Source organism: Saimiri boliviensis, chromosome X (genome assembly GCF_048565385.1).
Source record: "Saimiri boliviensis isolate mSaiBol1 chromosome X, mSaiBol1.pri, whole genome shotgun sequence".
Lineage (NCBI taxonomy): Eukaryota > Metazoa > Chordata > Mammalia > Primates > Cebidae > Saimiri > Saimiri boliviensis.
This window is the reverse complement of record NC_133470.1, coordinates 127,384,803-127,412,133: the sequence shown is the minus strand read 5'-3', so window position 1 is coordinate 127,412,133 and position 27,331 is coordinate 127,384,803. Positions and strand designations below refer to the sequence as shown.

The 27,331-nt window shown below is 34.2% G+C and overlaps 1 protein-coding gene across 2 annotated transcripts in view; it reads left to right on the top strand.

Moving 5' to 3' along the window:
• Nucleotides 1-27,331, top strand: part of TBC1D8B (TBC1 domain family member 8B) — a 65,044-nt gene that overhangs the window by 10,654 nt on the left and 27,059 nt on the right. For both annotated transcript variants that reach the window (XM_010346386.3, XM_074392316.1), the window contains exons 2-11: nucleotides 2,890-3,000; nucleotides 5,049-5,167; nucleotides 6,138-6,363; nucleotides 8,197-8,437; nucleotides 10,998-11,205; nucleotides 11,839-12,006; nucleotides 20,700-20,849; nucleotides 21,642-21,792; nucleotides 22,299-22,513; nucleotides 26,668-26,785. In XM_010346386.3, the coding sequence (XP_010344688.1) occupies nucleotides 2,890-3,000; nucleotides 5,049-5,167; nucleotides 6,138-6,363; nucleotides 8,197-8,437; nucleotides 10,998-11,205; nucleotides 11,839-12,006; nucleotides 20,700-20,849; nucleotides 21,642-21,792; nucleotides 22,299-22,513; nucleotides 26,668-26,785 (1,707 nt within the window). The remainder of the gene's footprint in view (nucleotides 1-2,889; nucleotides 3,001-5,048; nucleotides 5,168-6,137; nucleotides 6,364-8,196; nucleotides 8,438-10,997; nucleotides 11,206-11,838; nucleotides 12,007-20,699; nucleotides 20,850-21,641; nucleotides 21,793-22,298; nucleotides 22,514-26,667; nucleotides 26,786-27,331) is intronic.

Below are 27,331 nucleotides of genomic sequence, written 5' to 3'. Positions count from 1 at the left end.
TCTTGTTTGTAATTATACTTAGAATGGAAATAAATCTGGTTTGAAAATTCATTACATGACTCTTCTGCAGCTAGAGCAGTGTGCCCTTACACAGTGCCCTCAATCCAGTTTACAAACAGAAAGAGCCATTTGTCAAACTAAAGGACACTTTAGTTTGTGTACTAAACTAGCACATTGATAATGAGTACTATTTTCAAGCTGTGGCTGTTTTAATGGTCTTTCCTCTAGCACTCAGCCCATTGCCCTCCCTATTTATCATTACCATTGACCTAATACAAAAAAGAAATGTTTATCAAATTTGCAGCTGTCTAAAAATTGGAAAGGACAATTAATACCATAGATCAGTATTCTCAATACTGGCTGCGTGTTAGATTCAACTGAAGACGTTTTATTTTTATTTTGTTTTTGAGACTGAGTCTCGCTCTGTTGCCCAGGCAGGAGTACAGTGGCATGATCTCAGCTCACTGCAACCTCCGCCCCCCAGTTCAAGCCTACTTGAGCCTCCTGCATAGCCAGGATTATAGGGACCTAATCCTGTATGTCACCACGTCTGGCTAATTTTTGTAGTTTTAGTAAAGACAGGGCTTCACCATATTGGTCAGGCTGATCTTGAACTCCTGGCCTCAGGTGATCCACCCACCTTGGCCTCCCAAAGTGCTGGGATTACAAGGCATCAGCCACCAAGCCTGGTCTCTGAGGACCTTTTAAAATAAACTAAAAGATACTGGATTATTTATGGAGGAAATGTTACAATGTCTAGAATTACTTTAAAATACTCCAGGAGGGAGTATTTAGAACCCAGAAATTGGTACATATTAATTTCTGAATGACTTGCAGGAACTAGTTGATGATTACAGCTTAATGAGCTGGAAGAGTTCCCCAAGTGACTACAAATGTAGTTTACCACAAGCTTCCAAATTATTTGTTGCATAGCTTTATACTAATTGCCTGATTTCACACTTACAAAAACTGAGCAATTTCCTTTCTACATATTGCAAGGCACTTATAATCTTGTGAACATTTCTGCTGCCAGAAGTGACCTTTCTTGTCAGTGATTTTGACTACTCCTCTCACATCCACATAGCCATTGTTAATCTTTAAACAATATCTTCAAAAAGATAGTTATCTTTTATCTTTATCTACTGCCTGCTAAAGCTGTCCTGTGTTCAATAGAATGCCTTTGTTTGAAATTATAATTCCTTTATTTTAACAAATTTGACAAGTTATTATGTTTATTTATATTCACACACATTTATGTACTTAATTCTGAGAGAGATAGTTAGCTCTTTTGGTTGTCTGTTGCTACTACTCTTTTATCTTTTTTTTTTTTTTTTGAGTATTTCCACATTCCTGTCTTCAAATTGAAAACATTCTCATAGTCACTATTTCAGAAAGTGATAGAATTATTTTTCCTTTTATCTCCAAACCCATCAGTAATTCCCTCATTAGGTGAAGTAAAATTATTTCCTGTTTCTCTTGTCCTCATTCCCATTCTCTTTTCCCCAGTACATCCTCTTTCATAATATTTGTCAGGTTTTTCATTTCTATTTTTTAAAAACTTCAATTCATATCCTAACTTTTTATTCATATCAGATAACTTCTTACCTCTGTAATCTGCACATATTGCCATTGCCAAAATCTTTCTTGAACTTTGCCCTCACTATCAAAATCCTCTGACAAATTGCTAATTGACACTATGCTGCATTTGTGACCCTGGTTTTTACTTTTTATCAATTTCTATATCTACTCTCCTACCCTTTCCTTTCAGCTCTTTATGTCTTTGTCTTATCTCCTACTCTTCTAATTTACTCCTTCCATGCATATAATTCCAGTGTCCCATCCCCAAGATATCTCAGTATGCATATGCACTTAATTCAAAACCTGAAAAAATCTGAAATCCGAAACACTTCTGGTACCAAGCATTTCATATAAGTGATACTCAACCTGTATAGACATTAACAGCTATGAATATTCAGAGAAAAGGGAAAGTATTATTGCTTGCAATTGCCAGTGGGGATTTCATAGGGAAAGCGGATCTTGAAGAAAATGTAGAATTCAGATTAGCTGGATTGGGCTAGAAAACTTTCATTAGCATTTCTTTTTTTCATTAGCATTTCTAGGTAAAATGATAATTGCTTAGCAAAGACCCTATGAGAAAAATTAGCTGATTGTTTAAGAAAACAGTGAGCTTTGTTCTAGGAAATAGTAGGAAATATAATTAGATGATTAAACTGAAACTAATTGATCAAGAGCCTTGAATTCCTAATTGAGGAAATAAGAATTGTTGAAAATCCCTCTACAGGAGCATTTTATTTAATCAAGGTTTTATCTTGTTTAAATATCTAAGATTTTCTTAAATTATAATATTATTAACTAATATTGGGTGTTATAGCTAACCATTGTTCTAAGTGTGTTAAATGTAACAACTCATTTATTCTTTGTAACAGCCCTTTATATTAGGCTCTGTTTTAACCTTATTTTGCAAATGAGGATACAGAAAGGCTAAGTACTTTAACTTGCTCAAGTTGACACAAGCAAGTGACAGAGCGAGAATTTAAACCTAGTAGTCTATAGCACTAGATCCTACATTCTTATCTACTATATATACAACCTTATGAACGAGATATATAAGTTCTGCAGATGTATTTTGAGACTTGGACAATTGAAGCTGATTTAACTCTTATTGAAAAGATAATTTTCTCAGATACTACTCACATTGGCATACTGTAATCTCTTCATCCCAAATACATTTTTTTTTCTTTAAGAAAAATCTCCGTAAGGACTCTTTGGGCTAGAACATTTTAAAATAAATTTATTAGTTTGTTTTATGAAGTGATTTGATTTATCTCTTGTAGAGTCCTTATTTCAACAACCTTTCTATTACAACAGGGCTTCTTGTTGGGACTCTTGATTCAGTCTTAGACTCTACTGCTAAAGTAGCCCCATTTCGCATCCTACACCAGACCCCAGATTCTCAAGTTTACTTGTCAATTGCATGTGGTGAGTATGATTTTTAAAACATAATTAAAATTAAATAAGGGTACTAAAAAGCTAAGTATATTTATGCTCTGTAGTTCTTTTGAGATTTAAAAACAAGTTACATGTGCAACTTGACTTTGAGAGAATATCAAGACCTATTTTTATTTTTAAAGGATCTGGGTTATTAGATTTTTTTTTTAAATCCATTGGTGTGAGGGACCTGAAGCATGTGGTCTAGCAGGGCTGATTCTGAACAGATTTTGCTCACTGTTGCTACTATATGACTCCTTTCTTTAACTTCTGCTTTATCTAACTACTGGGAAGATGGGTAATTCCCTATGAAATAAATTGTTTCATTTCTAATAACTCAAATGAGAAGAATCTGAAGTTATCCGTGAGCACAAAACATAAAGGTTGTCCCCTAAGGCGGTATAAGCCTGGAAAACTAAACCTTTTTTATTCACACACCCACCTTCTCAGAAAAAGCATCATATCCTTGAAATATGAAGGAATGTCTTACAGTTAATGCTATATATTTATTCATGCCAGGGTGGTTCAGATGCTTCCACTTATATATTATGTGTAGAAAAGGAATTAGAATAATTCTTCCTAATAAAGCAAGTCAAAATGAATTTTTAAAAATCTGCATTGACAGTTTCTTACTTCCTTTTGTGATGCCATTATAATGTTGGTCTAAATTAGAATCCCAGATTTCTAGCCTTTTGGTATTGAAAAACTGCCTTTCTGTCTTTTCCCACTCTGTTCTTAAGTAAATATATTATACTTTAAAAAAAAAGAACAAAAGTACATGAGTTTCTGGAACATTCATACGTGTGAACATACAGCATGTAATTTTTTAGGATGTGTGGCTTGCTTTTTATATTTCTCCCTAAATTTCTTTTAGAGTTGCCAGTGAGTCTTTTCTCCTGGCTCTCTTAAATTAAATGTCATTTACCCTAAATGGCGATGACATTATACCTACTGACCTCACGAGAATTCTGTTAGTAAAAATTATTTTTTAAAAAGATGATTATATAACCTATTTCCCCAAATTAACCTGATGCAGAAATGTAGTAGTTACCTACTAATGAAGCTCCCTTATACCAAAAGAATCAAACTTAAGGCCTTAACATTTCCCCATGGCTTTTATTTGTGGATCATTAAAGTTATTATTCTTGGTATGGTGACTTAGTAACATGAATAAAATTCTAATTGGATTGTAGGAAATAGGCCATTTGCAATGTCAACAAAATTTTTAATATGCCAGTTTCCATATATTTAAAAATATACTAAAAAGTCAGCATATTTCTCTTGAAATTTATATAATCCACAATGCTGAAAAGACTTCAAAGATATGTGAGTGATGGGGGGATATTGATAGATACTGAAATATTCTTCAAGCCAAAGCAACTAGGGCCAATAATATTTCATCTCACCCTCAGCAAGCCTCCTAACACTGATTCAGCAGGTCACATGGGTTTAACCTTGCTACAGAATTTCTAACCTCCTTTATGAAATTTCTGTAAGTTTATTAGGTATTTTTGATGAATGGTGACTCTGAACAAAGGTTTCATGGCTTCTGAAACAAGTAGAGTGGCCACAGTTGAAACCTACATTTACTTAGCATGTGTAGGATTGTTACATACATGCTGTTTTCAGCCACACATATTGTAGACACGGTACTAATTGCATTATTTAGAGACCAAGGATTGAATTATGCATTATGTATTTTCTGGTACTCTACATATTCTCTTAAAAGATGCTGGTTATTCTTTAGCCACTAGTTACTAGCATCTTATTTTCGGAATTTTATATATTTTCTCATGAGCTGAATTTACTTTACTCAGCTTTCATTAAATGTTTTTTTATTTCTATTTATAATGAGAAATACTGTTCATGCCCACATATAGGGAAAAAGTAGAGAATAAATGTAATCCTTTTATTTTTTTATGGCCATCATTTTTTAAAGTGAAATTTTTATTTCTTTTTAAACTAAGCTTTTAAGTAACAAGAGCAGTTGTGTTGTGGGGTTTTCCTTGAGTGTTTTATTTTCTTGTGTTATTAATCAGGAGCCAACAGAGAAGAAATAACCAAGCATTGGGATTGGTTGGAACAAAATATCATGAAGACCTTATCTGTATTTGATTCAAATGAAGATATTACTAATTTTGTACAAGGAAAAATAAGAGTAAGTGGCATGGATATATCTTGTAGATGGAATACCAAAGTCTGTGACCCTCATATATGAAGATCAAAGTTTGCATGGAAGGTTATTGCTTCACTGGCACCTTTCAGGATTGGTAGAAACACACATATGAATTTCAGAATCAATGTGCCAAAGAAAACTGTAAAGTCTTTAGCACAGGAGGAGATTGATAGATATTGAAATATTCTCTTAACACATACTGGTTATTCTTTAGGTACCAGCTACTGACATCTTATTTACAGAATTTTATATATTTTCACATGAGCTGGATTTACCTTTTTCCCCTTTCATTGTCTTTGGTGCCCTTGTGAGTGCTCTTAGGGACATTTTCATTTCAATATCTCTTGAGTTTTGAGTTGAGTAAACCCTTTGTTTAGTCAAAGAAAGATATTTAGCACCTGTATTTATAGTAGCTCCTTGTGAGGCATTAGGGAAAACCAAAGTACAAAACTGAAGAAAATCTACTTGCCTTTGTCCTAAGAGAATTATGTATGTACACACATATCATATATGTACCTGTATAGATATATACAGTCGTCCCTAGGTATCCATGGGGATTGGTTCTGGCCCCCACTGTAGATACCAAAATTCACAGATGTTAAAGTCTCTTAATGTAAAATGGCATAGTATTTGCATATAACCTATGTACATTTGCCTATATACCTAAAGTCATCTCTAGATTAGTCATTCCTAATATAATACATATGCATCACTACATTTGAGTGGACTCTGCATAGTACTCAATGCATGGCAAATTCAAGTTTTGCTTTTTGGAACTTTGTAGAATTTTTTTCCCAAATATTTTCAATCCCTGGTTGGTTGACTCCACGGATAAGGAACCCATGGATATGGAGGGCTGACTGTACAGTTGTATTCAACCATTTGAATGTATGAAATATATTTTTGTTGGTAGATGATGATGAATTTTCAGAAAAAATTTTTTCTCCTTTAGGGATTAATTGCTGAAGAGGGAAAACATTGTTTTGCAAAAGAAGATGATCCTGAGAAATTTCGAGAAGCCCTTTTGAAATTTGAAAAATGTTTTGGTTTACCAGAGCAGGAGAAGTTAGTGACCTATTATTCATGCAGTTATTGGAAAGGACGGGTTCCTTGTCAGGGTTGGCTTTACCTTAGCACCAACTTTCTGAGCTTCTATTCTTTTTTGTTGGGATCAGAAAGTAAGTGGTTTCTATTGCTTACCATAGCCTTGAACTTGCTGTATGACCTATCAACTCTAATGGTATTAGGTTATAAATAAAATAATAGGATTGATATTAAAGGTAATTAAACTGTACAATAAAAAGTTTATTTCATCTAGGGATATAATCCTTTTAAGACTGGTTGCTTAACATAAAACCACTAGAAGTGTATATAGAATGCCTTGCATATTGTGGGAAGTGAGTCAGTATTAAATGATGACGATGATCTGGCATATAACTATTTTCAATTCCTTGTTATAAACTATCTACTTGCTGTAGTTTGTGCTTTAATCTGTTTTAAACATACAATTTAAATATAGTGGCCATAGTACTTAATGGCCCACATCTCACTTTGTAGCCACAAAGAAGAATCTAACAGTACTATTGATAGCATGCATACAAACAGCTTTTACATTGGTAGTTATAGAATTATGTAATTATATAAAGAAATAGATTTAAATACCAAATTAGAATCATTTTTTAATTATTATTTTTATTAGTAGCTAGTCATACGTTCCTGGTTATGTTACAACTTAGAATTGTAAAGTTAGAATTGGGAGATTTTGTGTATTTTAATGTATATGTGGAAACTTTTAAAGAAAGGCTTTCTATTTATTCTTCCCTTTTGGAATACACACACACACACACACACACACACACACACACACACACACATATATAATTTTTTCTTTTTTTAAATTTTACTTTAAGTTCTGTGGTACATGTGCAAATCTTGCAGAATTGTTATATAGGTATACACTTGCCATGGTGGTTTGCTGCCTCCATCCCCCTGTCACCTACATTAGATATTTCTCCTAGTGTTATCCCTCCCCAATCTCCCCACTCCCTGCTATCCCTTCCCTGGCCCCCCAACCCCACCACACCCCAGTGTGTGATGTTCCCCTCCCTATGTCCATGTGTTCTCATTGTTCAACATCTACTTATGAGTGAAAACATGTGGTGTTTGGTTTTCTGTTCTTGTGTCGTTTTGCTGAGAATGTTGGTTTCCAGATTCATCCATGTCCCTGCAAAGGACATGAACTCATCGTTTTGATGGCTGCATAGTATTCCATGGTATATATATATGCCACATTTTCTTTATCCAGTCTATCTTTGATGGGCATTTGGGTTGGTTCCAAGTCTTTGCTGTTGTAAACAGTGCCGCAATGAACATATGTGTGCATGTGTCTTTATAACAGATCGATTTATAATCCTTTGGGTATATACCCAGTAACGGGATTGCAGGGTCAAATGGTATTTCTGGTTCTAGATCCTTGAGGAATCACCACACTGTCTTACTTAAAATTAAATTGGGCACAGTGGCTCAGGACTATAATTCTAGCACTTTGGGAGGCCAAGGCAGGAGGATCACTTGAACCCAGGAGATCAAGACCAGCCTGGGCAATATAGTGAGACTCTGTCTCTACAAAACAATTTTTAAATTAGCTGGGCATGGTGTACATGCCTGTAGTCACAGCTACTTGAGGGGACTACTTGGGATGCAAGGATCACTGGAGCCTGGGAGGTCAAGGCTGCAGTAAGCCATGATCACATCACCTCACTCCAGTCTGAGCAGCAGAGTGAGACTGTATCTCAAAAGAAATTATTTAAAATTACATCTCTTCCTGCAATCACCAATTCTTGCATGTTCATGTTGATGCTTCAAAATTTTAACTAATCTTGAACTCTATAAACTATTTTAGCTGTTTATAGTATTTTTCGAGGGGTTAAGTATTGTTTCAAAATACCTGATTAATGAACGTAAATCAGTATGAGAATTTAATCATACCTGCTTATACCTCTTATTTGCAGTAAAACTCATTATCTCCTGGGATGAAGTCTCAAAACTTGAAAAGACTTCAAATGTCATACTGACAGAGAGTATTCATGTGTGTTCCCAAAGAGAGAGTCACTACTTTTCAATGTTTTTGCATATTAACCAAACATACCTTCTTATGGAACAGCTGGCAAACTATGCCATTAGAAGACTTTTTGATAAGGAAACATTTGATAATGACCCAGTCCTTTATAACCCTCTACAAATCACCAAAAGGTATTCAAAGCTTAATTTTTACTTTTCAAAGTATTGTTTGACCATAAGAATGATAGTATTGCTTAGCATTAAAAGTTAACTCTTCTATGTTATATGATAGGTTTTTTTGGAGTTGATCATATTTATGTGTGTGTGTTTTATGAGTCTGTTCAAATGCATTGCATAAATAGTACCCTTCTCTCCATGAAATTTGTAAGAAATAATAGAAGTTAGGTTTGAAAATTATTAATTTTTTTAGATTCAGATAGGACTTGTCCTAGAATGCTTTTAGAAATGCAGAGATTTTTGTGTGTGGTTAGTCTAACTCTAAATTTCTCTATGAATAGTCTAGACAGTTTGGGTATGAAATGGTTAAGCATACTGTGTTACTTATAGAAAACTTTTTTTTAAATGAAGAGGCAAGTTTGTGGAGTCAGTGAAGCGTGGACTTTAGAACGAAAGTAGAACAACTCTTAGACAAGTCATAATCTCTCAGGACCTCAGTTTCCTCATCTGTCATTTCTACCTCAAAGGACAGTTATGGGGAATGAGCACAATATGTGTGAAACCGCTTTGTAAAATATAAAATATGAGGTAAATATTAATCATTATTAGTGCCTCCTTCAGAAGTACTTGTCTGATAGCTGTTTGCCATTATATTTGGTGTGTTGAAACTGACCAGATATCTTTTATCCTGCTAAACATTCTGAACAGTTGACTAAAATGAGCATGCCAAAGGGGAAAAGGAGAGGAGAGGATCCAGAAATAGCTAGTGAAAGCAGATTCTGGCAAAGAGGATGAAAGTATAGAGTATATGGGAAAGTGTAAGAGGAACCTAAGCTGAAGTCCTATAGATAAACCAAAACAAGTGATCTAGAAGGTTATATGATCACTACACAGCCCTGACTGTGTACAGTTGTTCCTCTTGCCTGTTCCTGAACTATTCCTAAAATTCACGTACATAAAGATTTGTTTTTGAGCCTCCTTGCTTTTCTGGAAGTTAAATCAGCAAGATAATTTTTTTACACTTCATTACCAAAATTAGGTCTCGGTATGCATGATTTATAAATAGAATTCTATAAGGACTTAGAATCCTGTTTGTATATTATAGCTAGGCATTTATTTTGTATTTCATTCCTTGATTGGCAACCATAAACATAAACTGTTTTGCCATTTTATTTCCCTTAAAATATAGACTAAAAGGCTATCTATCAATGAGTTACCCATCACCAAATCTGTATTTAATTAAGATGTAGTGAATCCATTTTTGTCTGTGTGCATTTTTAGGGGAACCCATTGAAAATCATATATATCTACATCATTTTTTCTAGTAGGTTAAAAAAATAAAACGCTAATTTACTGGGACTTAGTCTCCAAATTGCTTTTTTTATAAAATGGAATATCTTTATTGGTCTGCTTATTGTTTTTACAAATATGTATTTCTTTTATAGTTTAAACAATACAGAAACATAGTAATGATAGTTAAGTTTAGTGTATATCCTTCTAGGCTTTTTAATGCATGAATTTAAAAGTATTTGCAAAATAGGTCTGAACATCACACAGTGTTCTGCAATCTGCTATTTTTCTCTTCTTATATTATGGACATCTTTCCATTCACATAAATGGACCTTATTTTATTTAAATAATAGTGAACCCACCAAATTACAATTTATTTGTTTTATCAGCTTTCCCAGGTTAAAAAAATTACTATTTAACTGAGGTAAAAATTAACATGGTTTTCGTTTTCTGTCCATGTTTATCAGAAGTATTTTGAAAGACATGATGAACTACCACATATTTAAATAGTATATGCAGGAAATATTAATTTAGTTTTAGCTTTGTTGGGTTTGAGTTAGAACTTGCATGATTTACTTACTATACTAGATGGTATTGCTGCTTAATGCAATTGCTTAATGTCCCTAGAAAAATTATACCATTTAAAAGCAATTGCTTTTTACACAAAGTCCACATTTGTCTATCAGTTAATAAGTCCCCTGTATTTATTGACACCTATCCTGTGCCCAACATAGTATAAACAGTGTTACTTTATCATGCTTCTATTTTGGATTGTTTAAAACATTCATTTAAATTTTTACTTCACTTAATTTTTAATACTGTCTTTTATGGACTACTCTTTCCCTCTAAATGTTTATGCCACAAATTTTCATTATTGTATTTTACTTGAACTGGGTAACTCTCTTGATTTTCTGGTAACCAGATATGAACATTGTTGTCTTCCAGGATTGGTTTTAACCTCAGTCACGTATTATGCCTATGTGACAATATAATAGTCTTCTTGCAGATCACCCCTTAGGGATAGTTTGAAGACTTACATGATCTCTAACTTTTGTACATTTTAATCTACTAATAAAACTAAATTAGAAGAAAATAAACAAAATGAGTTTGCAAGGAATCCATGTATTTTTTTCTATTTTAGGATTTATTGAAAAATATACCATTTTTAGTGTTTAATCTGTGTGCTTTACAGTATATTTAGATTAGTCAATATAGGCATATGTATACCTTAGAATTCACTTCTAAGAATTCATTTGTGCCTCATCCCATTTTTTCTTTCCTACAGAGGTCTGGAAAATCGAGCCCACAGTGAGCAATTTAATGCCTTTTTTAGGCTGCCCAAAGGAGAGAGTTTGAAAGAAGTACATGAATGTTTCTTATGGGTACCATTCAGCCACTTCAATACTCATGGGAAAATGTGCATCTCAGAAAATTATATCTGCTTTGCTAGCCAAGATGGCAATCACTGTAGTGTAATCATTCCACTACGAGAGGTAATGTAAATTTGGTTACATATCAGTTTTTAGTTTGAAACTGTTATCATTCACAGAGTAAAATGTCCTTTAATCCTATAAATTATTAAAACCTCAAGATGCAATATCCTTTTAGTAATTTAAAATAATTATTCTTCAGGATGAGAGTACAACCTTCTGAGATATTCTCAGTTCCTTTTAGTAAAGTCTTAGAACTGTTACTGAAAGTGAAAATGTTAAAACTTTAAAATTTAAAAACTAGATAAAGGTTTAGTTTAATGCAAAATGGAGCCTGATCATTTAAAACTTTATGACATCAATATCCAAACTTAAACTATCACTTTTGGTGTACTGGTTAGAAAAAATAGCATTAATACCGTTTATGTAAGTTAGAAGTAAATTGCTGATATTTGATACTGAATTTTTACATTTTTAAAGGATAGATGTTAGCTAGACCTTTTTCTTGAGAAGTGAAATAACATGCACTGAGGTTACTTGTATGATTGGTGCAACTCATACACAAAGTCTACTTCTTAATAAGTCATACTATAGACCAAAATGTTTGACCACAAAAGTGTAAGCCAAACACATTTTACTTGAAGGTGTCAACAACACAGGAAAATTTAATTCATCTCTATGTTTTTCACCCTCTAGGTTTTAGCTATAGATAAGACAAATGATTCCAGCAAATCTGTCATCATTAGCATCAAAGGAAAAACAGCTTTTCGCTTCCATGAAGTTAAAGATTTTGAGCAACTGGTGGCAAAACTCAGACTCAGATGTGGGGCAGCTTCAACTCAATATCATGATATAAGCCCAGAGGTAATTAATTATGCAGCAATCAAATCATTTTGAAAAAAAGGTTCGTGTTTAGCATGTTATTCTTCAGGAGGAATTCATAGTACCTTTCCTATTTATACCCAGTTTTTTTTTTTTTTAAAGATAGAATCTAAGAAATTGTATTGTCTAACTCACATCCTAAAGCAGAAGTGAGAATTAAGGACTTTACTCATTTTTAGGAGCTCATACTTTACCAAATTATTGTAATTTGATCTTTATTTTACTATATTTGTGGTATGCCATATAACTTATACTTTCAGATAGTTTGGCTTTTAACAAGTCCAAATTTATTTGAGAATTTAATGAGGCCTCGAAAAAGGACTCCACTTACTGTTGCAAAGAGATAGCAATTTTAAACTCATCTGAATATCTTTTATTTAATATATTATAGGTCAGCCTTATTTATATAATCTGGCCAAAAGCAAAATAGTGGTATATCTGTATGCCAGTAAAATGTTAGAGAGAACAAGGAGGGTTTTGATGTTTAATATGTCTCTCATGGAAATGCAGAGGTTGAATTCAAACAAATTTTCTTTTACCACGTGCAGGAACCCCATCTTTTAATAAATTGATAAAACTTCTCAAAATGTAGCTATTTATATTTTAATTAAAATTCAAAGAAAAAAATTAATATTGTCTTTATTGGCTATATTATTTTATTTAAGTTGGAGTATAGAGTCTCTTACTACTGTCTCCAGAATAGAGATTGAAAATAATATGCTATGTCAATTATAATGAATTATTGATAAAACGAATTTTCCCTCTGATAATTAAAAAGCACAATGAAAACATGTAATTAATTTTTTTTCCCACCTCAATTTCAAACACAGAATTTCTACATTGGCCATCAAGAGTTTTTCTTACCCCAACTTTATTATTTCTCATTCTTTTTTAGTATGTACCCAGGGTATTCCTTAGCTGGATGTGGGGACAAAAGTAAAATCTGACCAGCCTTAGTAGTTTTCTCTCTCAGTGCTCCCGAATTCTTACTTATATTATGTTTTCCTTGTTCTGTTCTATTTCACATTCAGTCCATGTGTTAGCTTCAAAGCTAGCTTATCTTTCTTTTTTCATTTAATTAATTTGCTTTTCCAAAACCTGGAGAACTGTAATTGTTCCCCTTAAAACTTTCATGTGCCTTTAGTAGCTGAGTATGCTCAGTTGTCACGAAAGGATTTTGTTTCAAAATGAGTTTACCATCTTTCTAAATATATATCAGAATTCTACAGTTTTCTAGTTTCTCTTACTCATTTTTAGAGGTTTTAATAAATATATGTACAAAATACCAGTTAGTATACTATTTGCTTGGAAATACATATTTTTAAATTACCATAATATTCTATTTTCACTTAACTTTTTTATCTTATCAATGATGAAGAATATTGACCCATTTTACTGTCTGTATATATCTAGCTTTAATGATAGTATATGTAAAAATTTAGTAAAGAGAAAGCTTTTAAACAAGAGCTAGTTCTATTTTATTTCTAAGTAACAGAAATTATAGCTATATTGTTTTATAAGTACACTTATACTGAAACAAAGAGGAAAAATGCATTCTATAATTTTAATAAACCTGATGACTTTTGTACAAAGAGCAAGACTTTTTAATTTAAATCTTCAAGAGTCTAAATCAACAAGTCTAAATATGAATACAGAATGGACTTTAGGAAATCTTTCCTGTGGGTGTGTCAAAGACATGATACAAAGAATAAATTCTACCAGAATTAACTAAGATTATGCATGACTATCAGTTCTATCCAAGTTTTTATATAGGTATACATTAAAATGTTTCACATTTTAATAAGTTATACTAAAGCCTGGGAATAAAAAGGTTTAGTAAATTTCTAATAAACTGCTTGGAAAATACATGAATCTTTTACTTTTATTGACACGTATAATCAAGAACTATTACTAGATAAGGTAATTTTTCAAAACTACTCAATGAAAGAAAAATAGGCCCTCTTAGGTTAGTTTTAAGCAAAATAGCCTAAGAATGGAAAGCACTGCTGAAGATTCATTGCCTGATGCTCTTAAACTATATCATGAATGAATTGTAGGTTCTATGGAATGTCAAGAAAGGTAGTAATTGATTTCATGCCTTAAAGTTTTTAGATGGGCAAATAAGTATCTTCTACAGATTATCACAGAATATGTAAACATACTTGTTTCATATAGTTATTATCTTAATAAGATACTTTTATAACCAGGACTGTCTTGCTCAGTTTTTAAATAGAAGTAATGGGTTTGTTATCCTACATGATAATGTAGTTAGAAATAGTAGTTTAACCCACATAACTGATTTTTTTCTTGACTTGGTAAGAATAAGGCAATGTGTTTTCTACGACTGTAATATAAATTTGGAGACAGTTTTTTAGCTGCGGGGGTAGATTTATTTCTAAGTTAGGAAACCAGAAACTATTAAAAATGAAATTCACACCCTTCAAATTGTGGATTATGAACAGGAACCTGTTTAAGATAAGCTTCTGATATTTGAGAAAAGCATTTGTTTGTATTTTTTTGTTTTAATTATTGGTTTTACAGGTCAACTCTGGCTCCCAAACCACCATTTATTATACCAAGTTTATGAAGTATTCTAATTTAAATATAGTATTTTGTAGAAATTTACACATAAAGAAATGCTCATCTTTGCCTTATCTTTGCTTCACTGTTAAAGCCATATGATAATTGTAAAATCAATGTCACAGCAATGTCAGATAATAAAAGTAAAACAGGTTAAGAATATCTGCTATAGAGTTAACAATCTATGTTGCTTTCTAGATGTAGTTGGATTTTGCTCATACACTAAAAGTCTGATGAGTGCCAAGTTTATTTGTCATAAGTGTGAACACCCAAATAAATGGAGAGAAATACATTATATATATATATATATATATATATATATGTGTGTGTATATGTACATATATATATATATTTTTTTCCAAGTATATATATAAAACCATGGGTGAAACCTTCCATTCAAAAGAGCCAGAGCAAAAAAAGTTCAAAAAGTTTTAGTTCCTTGAATAATCTATACTCTCCAAATTTTTAAATATTATTTTATACTACCATCTTTGAAGGTAAATGTTTTTTATTTTTTTGTCATTATTTTTATTTTCCCACCACCTACTACCTGTTAAAGGTGAATGTTTTAATGTGACTTTATGAATACTTAAGAGGTCATCATGGATAGGACTGGCATACTTGTCATCACTCTTATAAATTTATGTTTAGGATTTCATTGCTTAAGAAGTTATTTTTCTCACTGTGGGATACATTTCCTGTAGTTTAGAACAATAGATTAACTGATGATTCAGTCATTTAAACTAAAGGAATATATTGTGCTTGATATCCAGACTACAACCATGAATTTTTCAACCTGTATTGGCAAAAATGTAATTTCTCATTTAAACAGGTGAACTTAGTATTAAGTAGTAAAGTATATGATTTGTCAAACTAAGCATTTAAAAAATAAGGGAATTGTTACTCTCTAATCATTAATTTTTCCTTTATTGGATTCTTCTACCTTATCCTTTTATTTACACATTGATTTGACTTAACTTTCCTTGAATCCTATCTGTATTCATATGTTCTCATATTGCTATGATGAAATACCTGAGACTGGGCAATTTATAAAGAAAAGAGTTTTAATTGACCCACAGTTCTGCATGGCTGGGGAGGCCTCAGGAAACTTACCATCATGGTAGAAGGCACCTCTTTGCAGGGTGGCAGGAGAGAAAATGAGTGCTAAGCAAAGAGGGAAACCCCTGATAAAAGCATCAGATCTTATGAGAACTCACTCATTATCATGAGAACAGCATGGGAGAAACAACCCCATGATTCAGTTATCTCCATCTAGTCCTGCCCTTCACATATGGGTATTATTATAATTCAAGGTGAGATTTGGGTGGGGACACAGAACCAAACCATATCATTCCAACCCTCACCCTTCCCTAATCTCATGTCCTCACATTTCAAAGCACAATCATGCCTTTCCAACAGTCCCCTAAAGTCTTAACTCATTCCAGCATTAACCCAAAGTCCAAGTCCAAATGCTCATCTGAGATAAGGCAAGTCCATTCCACCTATGAGCCTGTACAATCAAAAGCAAGTTAGTTACTTCCTAGATACGGTGGGGGTACAGGCATTGGGTAAATGGACCGTTCCAAATGGGAGACATTGGCCAAAACAAAGGGACTGCAGGCCCCATGCAAGTCTGAAATCCACCAGGGCAGCTAAATCTTAGGGCTCTGAAATGATCTGCTTTGATTCCATGTCTCATATCCAGGTCACACGGATGTAAAAGATAGGCTCTCACAGCCTTGGGCAGCTCTGACCCTGTAACTTTGCAGGATACAGCCCCCCTCCTGGCTGCTTTCACAGGCTAGCATTGAGTGCCTGCAGCTTTTTCAGGTGCATGGTGCAAGTTGTCAGTGGATCTACCATTCTGGGGTCTGGAGGATGGTGGCCCTCTTCTCATAACTCCACTAGGAAGTGCCCCAGTGGGGACTATGTGTGGGGACTTGGACCCCACATTTCTCTTCTACACAGCTCTAGCAGAGGTTCCCCATGAGGACTCCACCCCTGCAGCAAACTTTTGCCTGGACATCCAGGCATTTCCATACATCCTTTGAAATCTAGGCAGAGGTTCCCAAATCACAGTTCTTGACTTCTGTGCACCTGTAGGCCCAACACCATGTCTAAGCCATTAAGGCCTGGGGCTTGTGCCCTCTGAAACAATGGCCTAAGCTGAACCTTGGCCTCTTTTAGCCACAGCTGGAGTTGAAGCAGCTGGGATGCAGGGCACCGTGTCCTGAGGCTGCATAGAGCAGGGAGGCCCTGGGCTGGACTCACTAAACTATTTTTTTCTCCTAGGCTTCCAGGCCTCTGATGGGAGGGGCTGTCTCTGACATGCCCTGGAGATATTTTCCCCCTAGTCTTGGTGATTAACATTTGGCTCCTGTTACTTACACAGATTTCTGTGGCCAGCTTGAATTTCTTTCCAGAAAATGAGTTTTTCTTTTCCGTCACATCATCAGGCTACAAATTTTCCAAACGTTTGTGTTCTGCTTCCTCTGGTACACTTTGCTGTTTAGAAATTTCTTCCACCAGATATCCTAAATCATTTCTATCAAGTTCAAAGTTCCACAGATCTCTAGGGCAGGAACAAAATGCCACCAGTATCTTTGCTAAAGCATAGCAAGAATCACCTTTGCTCCATTTCCCAAGAAGTTCCTCATCTCCATCTGAGACCACCTCAACCTGGACTTCATTGTCCATATCACTATCAGCATTTTGGTCAAAGCCATTCAACAAGTCTCTAGGAAGTTCCAAACTTTCCCACATCTTTCTGTCTTCTTCTGAGCCCTCCAAATCATTTCATCCTCTGCCTGTTATCCAGTTCCAAAGTTGCTTTCACATTTTTGGGTGTATTTACAGCAGCACCCCGTACCAATTTACTGTATTAGTTTGTTCTCACACTGCTATGAAGAAATACCCAAAACTGGGTAATAAAGAAATGAGGTATAATTGACTCACAATTCCACATGGCTGGGAAGACCTCAGGAAACATTATTATGGCAGAATGCACCTCTTCACAGTGCATCAGGAGAGGGAATTAGTACTGAGCGAAGGGGAAAGCCCCTTATAAAACGCTCAGGTCTCTCGAGAACTCAGTCACTATCATGAGAACAGCATGAGGTAAACCGTCCCCATGATTCAGTTATCTCCATCTGGTCCCACACTTGACACATGGGGATTATTACAATTCAAGGTGAGATTTGGGTGGGGCCTCAGAGCCAATCTTAATGTCCAGTCATGCTAGGGCTTGAGCTTGCTTCTTGGATTTCAAACTAAAATACCACTGGATTGCTCCACTCTAAGCTGTTACTTCTTTTTCTCTGCCTCAGTCATGGGCATTCTTTATCTTACTTAAGCTACTAAAGTTTAAGGATGACCTTAGTGCATCTTTTTTTCTTTTCTTTTCTCTTTTCTTTTCTTTTCAGCACTCCTAGTAGTAACTTGTAGTATCTGGTATAGTTATAACCTGTAGAAGCTGGGTAACCAATATGTTTTAAAAGTAACACTTTGTAGTTCATACAGTTTTATATGGAAATATAAAGGACTCAGAATAACTAAAACAGTACTGAAGAGGAAAAACAAAGTTGGAAGACTCATGCTTTCCAATTTCAAAACTTATTATATAGCTGTAGTAAACAAGACATTGTGATACTGGCATAAGGGGAAACATGTAGATCAATGTAATAGAATTGAGAGTCTAGAAATAAATGCTTACATTTGTGGTCAGTTAGTTTTCAACAATGAAGCCAAGCTAATTCAATGGGGGTATGCCACACCCCCAAAAAGATGTTGTATTCTTTTCTTAAAACGTACACAAATATTAACTTAAAATGGATTAAAGACCTAAATGTAAGAGCTGAAACTATAAAACTCTCAGAGAACACGTACAAGTTAATCTCCGTGATTTTGAGCTAGGCAATTGTTAATAAGTATGACACCAAAAGCATGTGACCCTTAAGAAAAAAATAAATCGGATTACATCAAAATTAAAAACGTTCATGCTATAAATGATATCATCAAGAAAGTGACAAGACAACCTACAGAATGAAGGAAATATTTGCCAATTATGTGTCTGGTAAGGGACTTCTATCTAGAATGTATAAAAAAATCTTATGACTAATAATAAAAGGCAAGCAACCCAATTTTTTAAATGGTTAAAGGATTTGAATGGACATTTCTCTAAAGAAAATAAAGAAATAGCCAATACGCACATTAAAAGATTTTTCATAACATTCGTCATGAGAGAAATGCAAGTCAAAAGCATGATGAAATACCATTTTGTATCCACTAGGGTGGCTATAATTAAAGAGACATAATAACTGTTGAGAAGGATGTGAAGAATTGAAACTCTCATATATTGCTGTTGGGAACGTAAAATAGTGCAACCCTCCCCCATACTTTGTATCATCTAATAACCATCATTCCACTCTATACTTCTATGAGCTCAACTTTTAGCCTTCTTCATATGAGTGAGAACATACGGTATACTTCACTTCACATAATATTCTACATGTTCATCCATGTTACTGCAAATGAAATGTTTTATTTATTTATTTTTTTGGCTGAATAATATTCCTTTGTAAAATTTATCACATTCTCTGTATCCATTCACCTGTTGGTGGACATTTAGGTTGATTCTATATCTTGGCTATTCTGAGTGGTACTGCAAGAAACATGGGAGTATAGTTTATATATTTACATTTATTTCACATTGCATGACTGTATCAACACATCTTCATAAGTCCTTGGTATTTTCAATGTTTTGGGTTTTAGTAAGTGTGTAATGTTGTTTTAATTTGAAATTACGTAGTGACATCTGATGTTGAACCTCTTTCATATGATTATCTACTATTTATATCTTCTTTGGTGAGGTATCTGTTTAGATCTTTTGCCCACTTTTTATTGGGTCCTTAATTTTTTTTAGGCATGGTTTTCTTTAATTCTTTGAATACGTTTCTAATAGCTGCTTTACAGTCTTTATTTACGAAATCCAACAAGTGGGCCTCCTCAAGACACTTTCCATTGGTTGCTTTTCTTAAGTTCTTGTTTCTGTTTTTAAGCCTGACTTCCTTGGATCACCCCCTGAATCAGTGTAACTTAGTGGCTATTCAGTGATCGGTTAGATTTTCTTAAATGCCTTATGCTATCAAATATTCTACCTTTTTCTCAAGGATATCTGTGTGAAAGTATACCAAAAACTTCAAGCAATTTACAAATCAGCTTTAGTTTTTAGTTGTTTTGTTTTGTTTTGTTTTGTTTTGTTTTGTTTTGTTTCCTGCTTTCAAAGATAGCCAGAGTTAAGTGACTGGGGCCTTCTTCTGTCCCATTTCTTTCCTAGGCATGCTCGCAGCCCTGTACATGTATTCATTCTTCTGGATCTCCAAGAATATGTTGCAGCATTTCAAAGTTCCATATCATCATCTGGTTTTTCAGGTCTTCCTTTTAAATTTTTAGCCAGGGTCTTCCTTGCTCTAGCTGAAATCATAGCTTTGGACAGCTAGGATGTTACCAGCCAGTTGCTATTGTTTTCTATAATACTCTGCAACAGTTTTTTCACCAAGCTGAGCTGTGAATCAAATCAAATAGCAACACCCTGGGAATAGAGATTTTCCAGGGAGTTGCAAGTTCAGTCAAAATATTGTCTATGCCCTGGGGATAGGGCTTTTAATGAATCTCCAAAAAATCCACTGGCTGCGCTACTGCTGGCTTTCATTTCTGAGCTTGGGCAGGTGGAACGAGTTTAAAACCCCACAGATACTTCTGGTCTTACTCAGGCTCATTAATGTTTCTCGAATAGATGCTTTTCAGTTTATTGCATGCCTTTGGTTAATTCCAGTGTTCTGAAATGGCTTATTTTAAATGTTTTGCCAGTATTTTGTTGCTTTTGTGGAGGAGTATGTTCACAGAGGTTCTGAGTTTGCTATCCTAGACGTCAGGTTGTTGACATCTCTAATTTTCGTAGGTATGTCTCTGAGATATCACTTTAATATTTGGTATGTATATAGATTGTGATTTATAAATGACAAACATTAGAACTTATTTTTCTTGCAGAAACTTCTAAGCATGCATCTGAGACAATTACATTCTTTCTTTTTCAGCTTCCTATTAGTTCTGAGTCTACAGATCCATCTGATAATATTGAGGTGCAATCTTTGACAACTCAGAAAGAATGCAGTAAAACTGTGAGCACTGAAGCCTTAATGACAGTATTTCACCCTCAGAATTTGGAGACTCTTAATTCTACAATGGTAGGAAAACAAAATATTTAAACTTATGGGCTGAAACAGTTGATGAAAAATAAAAATCTTAAAAGCAGACTAGAAGGTACCACAACTGAAAACTCATCTTTTGGTACTTGAAAAGTTTTCCAGTAGGTTCTACTGTGTAACGCAGGCATCCCCAAACTATGGCCCACGGGCCGCATGCGGCCCCCTGAGGCCATTTATCCGGCCCCCTGCCATACTTCAGGAAGGGACACCTCTTTCATTGGTGGTCAGTGAGAGGAGCACAGTATGTGGTGGCCCTCCGGCGGTCTGAGGGACAGTGAAGTGGCCCCCTGTGTAAAAAGTTTGGGGATGCCTGGTGTAACGTATTTAGTTCCATTGTACACAAGGACTATTATCAGGAATGAAGACAAAAAATAAAAGTTGGACATTGGGGATTTTTACAGATACATAATTGTTGTACATATTTATTGACATTGGGTTTTATTTGCATAGATTTCTAATCCTGAAATAGATGTGATTTGGAGAGAATGATGGTTTAAAGCTTTGCCTCCCAAGTATAACACATTTTACCATTTTTATATGAGTTTAGCTAAGAATTCAAATAGTAAATTAAACCTGCTATGCTCACATGAGTTTAAAAGATTTTCATGATGAAAAGAACTCAGTGTTTCACCCCTAGGTAAATATTAATTTTGGTTTTCTATGTCCTTGATTTCCATAGGTGCTGTTTCAAGGTAAACAGAGTGAGCAGGTTATTTTAAAGAAGTTAATTTCTCACTAGGTTTAGTTGTTTTGATTTTTCTGTTATTACAGTTGAAAGAAAAAATGAAGGAACAGTCATGGAAAATACTATTTGCAGAATGTGGGCGTGGCGTTAGTATGTTTCGAACCAAAAAGACTCGAGATCTTGTTGTAAGAGGGATTCCAGAAACCTTAAGAGGAGAACTCTGGATGCTTTTTTCAGGTATTACATTTATTCACTTTACTTATTTAGTAGACATTAACTATGACTTTCTAGGAGTTATGCAATGAGCTAAAGTGAAATAATTACAAAGATGGTTAGTACAAAGTTTTACTCATCTTGAGTTAACACTAGTCAAAAAAGAAAGGTAAGTCGTTATTTGCACCTTACCTATATATCCACACATCCAGCATCTCAGCAGATTAGTTTATTAGGAAGATAGATAGATAGATAGATAGATAGATAGATAGATAGATAGATAGATATAATGGGGGGATCTTTAGTGTCAACAGTCAGGTTAAGGGGGAAAGTTCATAAAAACGATATTCTGTTGGATAAAATTAGTAGTTTGACATAGATTATAGTGTAAAGCTCTTTTCTGTTTGTGCTCAGAAATCACTTGAGCATAAGGCTAAATATAAAGATAATGAAATCCAATTCTTTATGTATATATGGAAATAGTAGCTTTATTATATCCCTCTTCTGTCGTAATGTAATAATCTTCACAGGTGCTGTTAATGACATGGCTACTAATCCTGGCTATTACGCTGAAGTGGTTGAGCAGTCCTTAGGGACCAGCAACTTGGCTACTGAAGAAATTGAACGTGATTTGCGTCGCTCTCTGCCTGAGCACCCTGCCTTTCAGAGTGACACTGGCATATCTGCTCTGAGAAGGGTACTCACTGCTTATGCATACAGAAATCCCAAAATTGGATACTGCCAGGTATGACTTAACTATGAGCCCTACTGTGTGTATGTTCCAAATAAAAACACATCAAATCCAACTCCACTAATTTGGAAGTGGTGATTATAAGGACAAAGATTGTGGTGAGAAAAATAGAGGATGGTATTAATGTAAGTAGGATGGTAATGGGAATACTTAGGAGAATTGATATTTCATTATTTGTCTTTTTCATTTGACAAATGTTTATTGAACTTCTGCCCTGTAAAACATACTGTGCTAGGCACCTAAGGCTATAAAAGATGTGTCAGGTAAGAGTCCTGCTCTTAAAAGTATGTAGACCAAGAGATGTTAAAGCATATTCATTAAGAAACAAAACACAAGTGAGACAAACAGAAACAGAAAGTCCTGTCATGATGTATAATAAGGAGAAACTATTTTTTTCACTGGGAGGAATCAGAGAAGGCTTTGTGGAAAAGATAGCATTTGCAGATCTTAAAAATTGGTGAATTTTTGACATATGGAGATGGAATGAAAAGAGCATGCCAAGTGAAGGGATCTGTGTAACTAAACACAGGTAGAGGTGAATGTAGAGTATATAGGACCATGTTTGTTTAGTTTTGTAGAAGCATAGGGTAGATGAAGTGAATTAGTTGGAGAAAAAAAAATCAGTAAGGTAGATTGGGAGAGAGCTGGAGTTTGAATTTTATTTTATAGGCAGTGGAGGAATCATTGGAAAAAAATTACACACCATCAATTAGGGTAGGCTAGACTGCTAACACAAACACAGATAATAGATTAAACACAATAGAATTTTATTTCTTGAAGGAATAAACAAAGGAGATTGACTCTTCAGATCAGTAGGCAGCTCTCCTCCATGAGATTATTCAGGAACTTAAACTGCAAGCTGACAGCAGACTGTCATTTCCAAAAAAAAAAAAAAAAAAAAAGCTTCCTGGGTCCACTTTCATCACCATTAGCTCTCACAGGAACAGGGAAAGAGCATGAAGAATAACTGTAGAAGAGTTTATGGGCTAGGCCTGAAAGGGTCAAATGTCACTTCACCCACATTTTATTGGATGATCTTAGTCACATGGATATACCTATTCAAAAGGAAGTCTGTGGAGTATAGTGTGGCTGAGCAGACATGTGTAGTTACTGCGGAAGAAGAGGAAGTTGGAATATCGTGGATAGGTAGCACTCTGGGCCATGCATTCATTTATAATGGGTTGAATACCATAATTGTTACATATCAATACTACCTATCCACTGTAACTTGTCAATAGAGATTAAAAAAAACTATCTTAAGTGAATGGAACATCTAAATGGCAAGGATTTTTAGCATATTTTAAGATCTCTGAAAGGTATAAAAGAAGCACAATGCTTCTTTTCTCAAAGAGCTTATACTCACAGACTCTGTGATGTTGTCTATAAGTGGTAGCTTAGAGATAGCTTCAAAATAGGCAACACTTAATATTTACTTCTAAAAGATGAGAGCAAAGTTAGAAACATGGAGGACAAGAAGAAAGTTCTTCGGGGTTAAAGTACGAGTGATGCCATTCAGGCGAGAATAAGCCTGCCTTGGGAGACAAGATTGGCTAGGTTCAGGTTGGAATAAAAAAGTAAGTAAGTTTGTATGGGACATAACCATGAACAATCTCTAAATCCTGGGACAAGAGTTTAAACTTAATTGGTAAACAGATTTTATTGATTTTGACTAAAAAAAAAACCCAGAACATTTTCATCACCTTAAAAAGAAGCCCCATATCCATTAGCAGTTACCCCCCATTTCTCCTACTATCAACCCAAGCAATCATTAATCTACTTTCTAGCTCTATAAATATACCTTTTGTGCACAATTCATATAATTTGCATGATACAATATGTGGTCTTTTGTGTCTGCCTTCTTTTACCTAGCATATTATTTTCAAAGTTCATCCATGTTATAGCATGTATCAGGACTTCTTTCTTATGATTTAATAATATTCCATTATATGGATACATACTATATTTTACTTGTCTATTCAATGTTGATAGTCATTTGAGTTGTTTTCTTGTTTTGGCTATTGTGAGTAATGCTGCTATGAATATTCATGTACAAGTTTTTATATGGACATTGTTTTTTATTCTTGTGGGTTTTTGTTTTTTGTTTTGGGGGTTGTTTTTTTTGGCAAAGTCTTGCTCTGTTGCCCAGGCTGGAATGCAGTGGTGTGATCTCGGCTCACTGCAACCTCTGCCTCCCAGGTTCAAGCAATCCTCCTGTCTCAGCCTCCTGTGTACCTGGGATTACAGGTGTGCACCACCACGCCCCAGTGATTTTTTTTTTTTTTTTTGTATTTTTAGTAGAGACGGGGTTCACCATGTTGGCCAGGCTGGTTATAAATTCCTGACCTCAAGTGATCCGCCCACCTCAGCCTCCCAAAGTGTTAGGATTACAGATATGACCCACCATGCCTGGTCTGGATGTTGATTTTTAAGGCTACTGTGAAACTGAGGAGGGGGTTGGGAATAGGGTAATTTAAAATGCCACAGAGCTTACTGGTTTTACTGAGATTCAGCCATTAAATGCCACTGAATTGCTGTAAGCTATTGGTTAATTTTTAGAGTTCTAAAGTTGATTCTGATGACTTTTGTCAGTGTTCTTGTTGCTTTTATAGAAGAGAGCATTTTTTAGAAGTCCTTACTTTGCCATGTTCACTATATCCCCTCCCAGTATGGCTTCTTGCATGGGAAAATGATTCGGTAAAAACTAAGCTTGACATCAAGCAGTGTGCTAGATTTGGCATGAAATTCGCATAGTTAATGTACAAATCTATAAGAAAGGTATGAAAGTATAGAAATGAGCAATGGACATAAAAGGATTAATCACTGATGAGAAAATACAGGTTGATGTTAAAGCCTGAAACAGAAAGTTCAACCTCAAAGAAATTAAAATTAAAACAATGAGATACCATTTTTCACTATCAAATCAGTGAAGATCATTATAATTATTATGATTTGCAATATTGGCAAAGGTGCAGTGAAATAAACATTTAAACACTGTTGGTCAAAAATATAAATTGATATTTTCTTTCAGGAATTTAATTTGGCAATAATATGAAGTCTTTTGAAAATACCACTTGAACCAAACAATTTCATTTCTAGGTATCTGTCCTGAGAAAAAAGTGTAGTTGGGTGAAGATTTATATAAAAAATATATCCATTGCAGCATTATATGAAATAGTAAAAAACTGGAATTAACCTAAATGTCCAACAATAGTAGAATGATTAAATAATTTATATCCACCTTAGATTATTTTAGTCATTTAAAATACTGTTTTAGAAGAATGTTTATTGGCATTGAATATTACTATATAGTGCTAAGTGAAAAAATAAAAGTTTAGTACATAGTGTGTATTTTAATTTTAGGAGAAAAAAATTGCAGAAACATTTATCAACTTGTTAACAGTTGATTTCTGGGTATGTGGGATATAAGAGGTTTTATTTTCTCTTTCATACTTTTCCATTCTCTGTAAATTCTATCCATTAGGGGTTTATTACCTTTATAATAAAGGATGTGGCAATGTATATAAAAGTAATGATCTGACATTTGTAAGAAGCAGCAGAAAGAGTGGTAGTGGGAATGGGAAGAAAAAAGCAAATCTGAAAGATGTTTTGTAAGAAGAAACCCTAGGATATGAAACAGATATAGCAGATAGAGAGTTTTCAGCATGATCAAAGCTAGGATAGATAAGAAGAATCCTACTTGATAGGGGAAAGAAGATGTTCAGTTTTGGATATATTAAGGATGATTCATATCTAAGAGCTATTCCTTTATAGGTGGTTGGAAATACAGATGAAGTTCGTTTTCTTTCATTTTAATATGTCTTTGAAAATTATCTAAGTTTTTTTTAGATTAGTGATAATTACGATTTTTCACTCATTGAAATCAGAGAGATTTTACTTATTATGTTTTATATGTATTATATTACTGCTTCACTTTTCTTGAATGTTACTTTATAAAATAACTATCAAATGTTAGCCTGACTTCACCTTGTTTTGCTTTGGACTGGCTCAGAGTTCTCATGTTTCCACAGTTATTACACTATTATTATTCTCAGTTATTCTTGTTGCTGTCAAAAACTATTATGTTTTAAGAAATATAATTATTACCCGAGCAATATTTACTTTTTAAAACTGTTTTCTATGAATTTTAGGCAATGAATATTTTGACTTCAGTGCTGCTTCTATATGCAAAAGAGGAAGAAGCTTTTTGGCTTCTGGTTGCTGTATGTGAACGAATGTTGCCTGATTATTTTAATCGTCGAATTATTGGTAAAAGAAAAACCACTCACACACATATGCATACATACAGATGTATATTTCTTTTCTAAACAACTTTACTGTCTCTTGTCTAACTACTAATAAAAGAGAAGGACTGATTAATTAGGTTGTGGTATAAAATGCAGGCAATATCAAAACCTCACATTCACTGACATTCTCAAAGGAAGAGCTTTTTGTACTGAATGTATATTCCGAAAGATTGTTTAATATGTTACTTTTGAAAATAAAATACCTGGTCTGTTGGAAGCATTAAGTTTATAAATTCTATATTGCTAAAACAATGATGATCTCAAGAATCCAGAGCTACTTGTGAATTTCAGTAGTTTCTTGATGAGAGGGAGATTTCGGTCAGCTTAAAATCTCCACATGTATGAATTATGGAGATACTTGCAACGTTTCAAAGATGGATCAAGTTCTTAGTTTGTTAATTGTATAGTATTTTCTTTAGTCAGCAAATATTTGCAGATCTGTGATCCCTTACATTAAAACTTATGGATGGTCTCCTCTTTATACCCTAACAGGCTTTCAGCATTATGA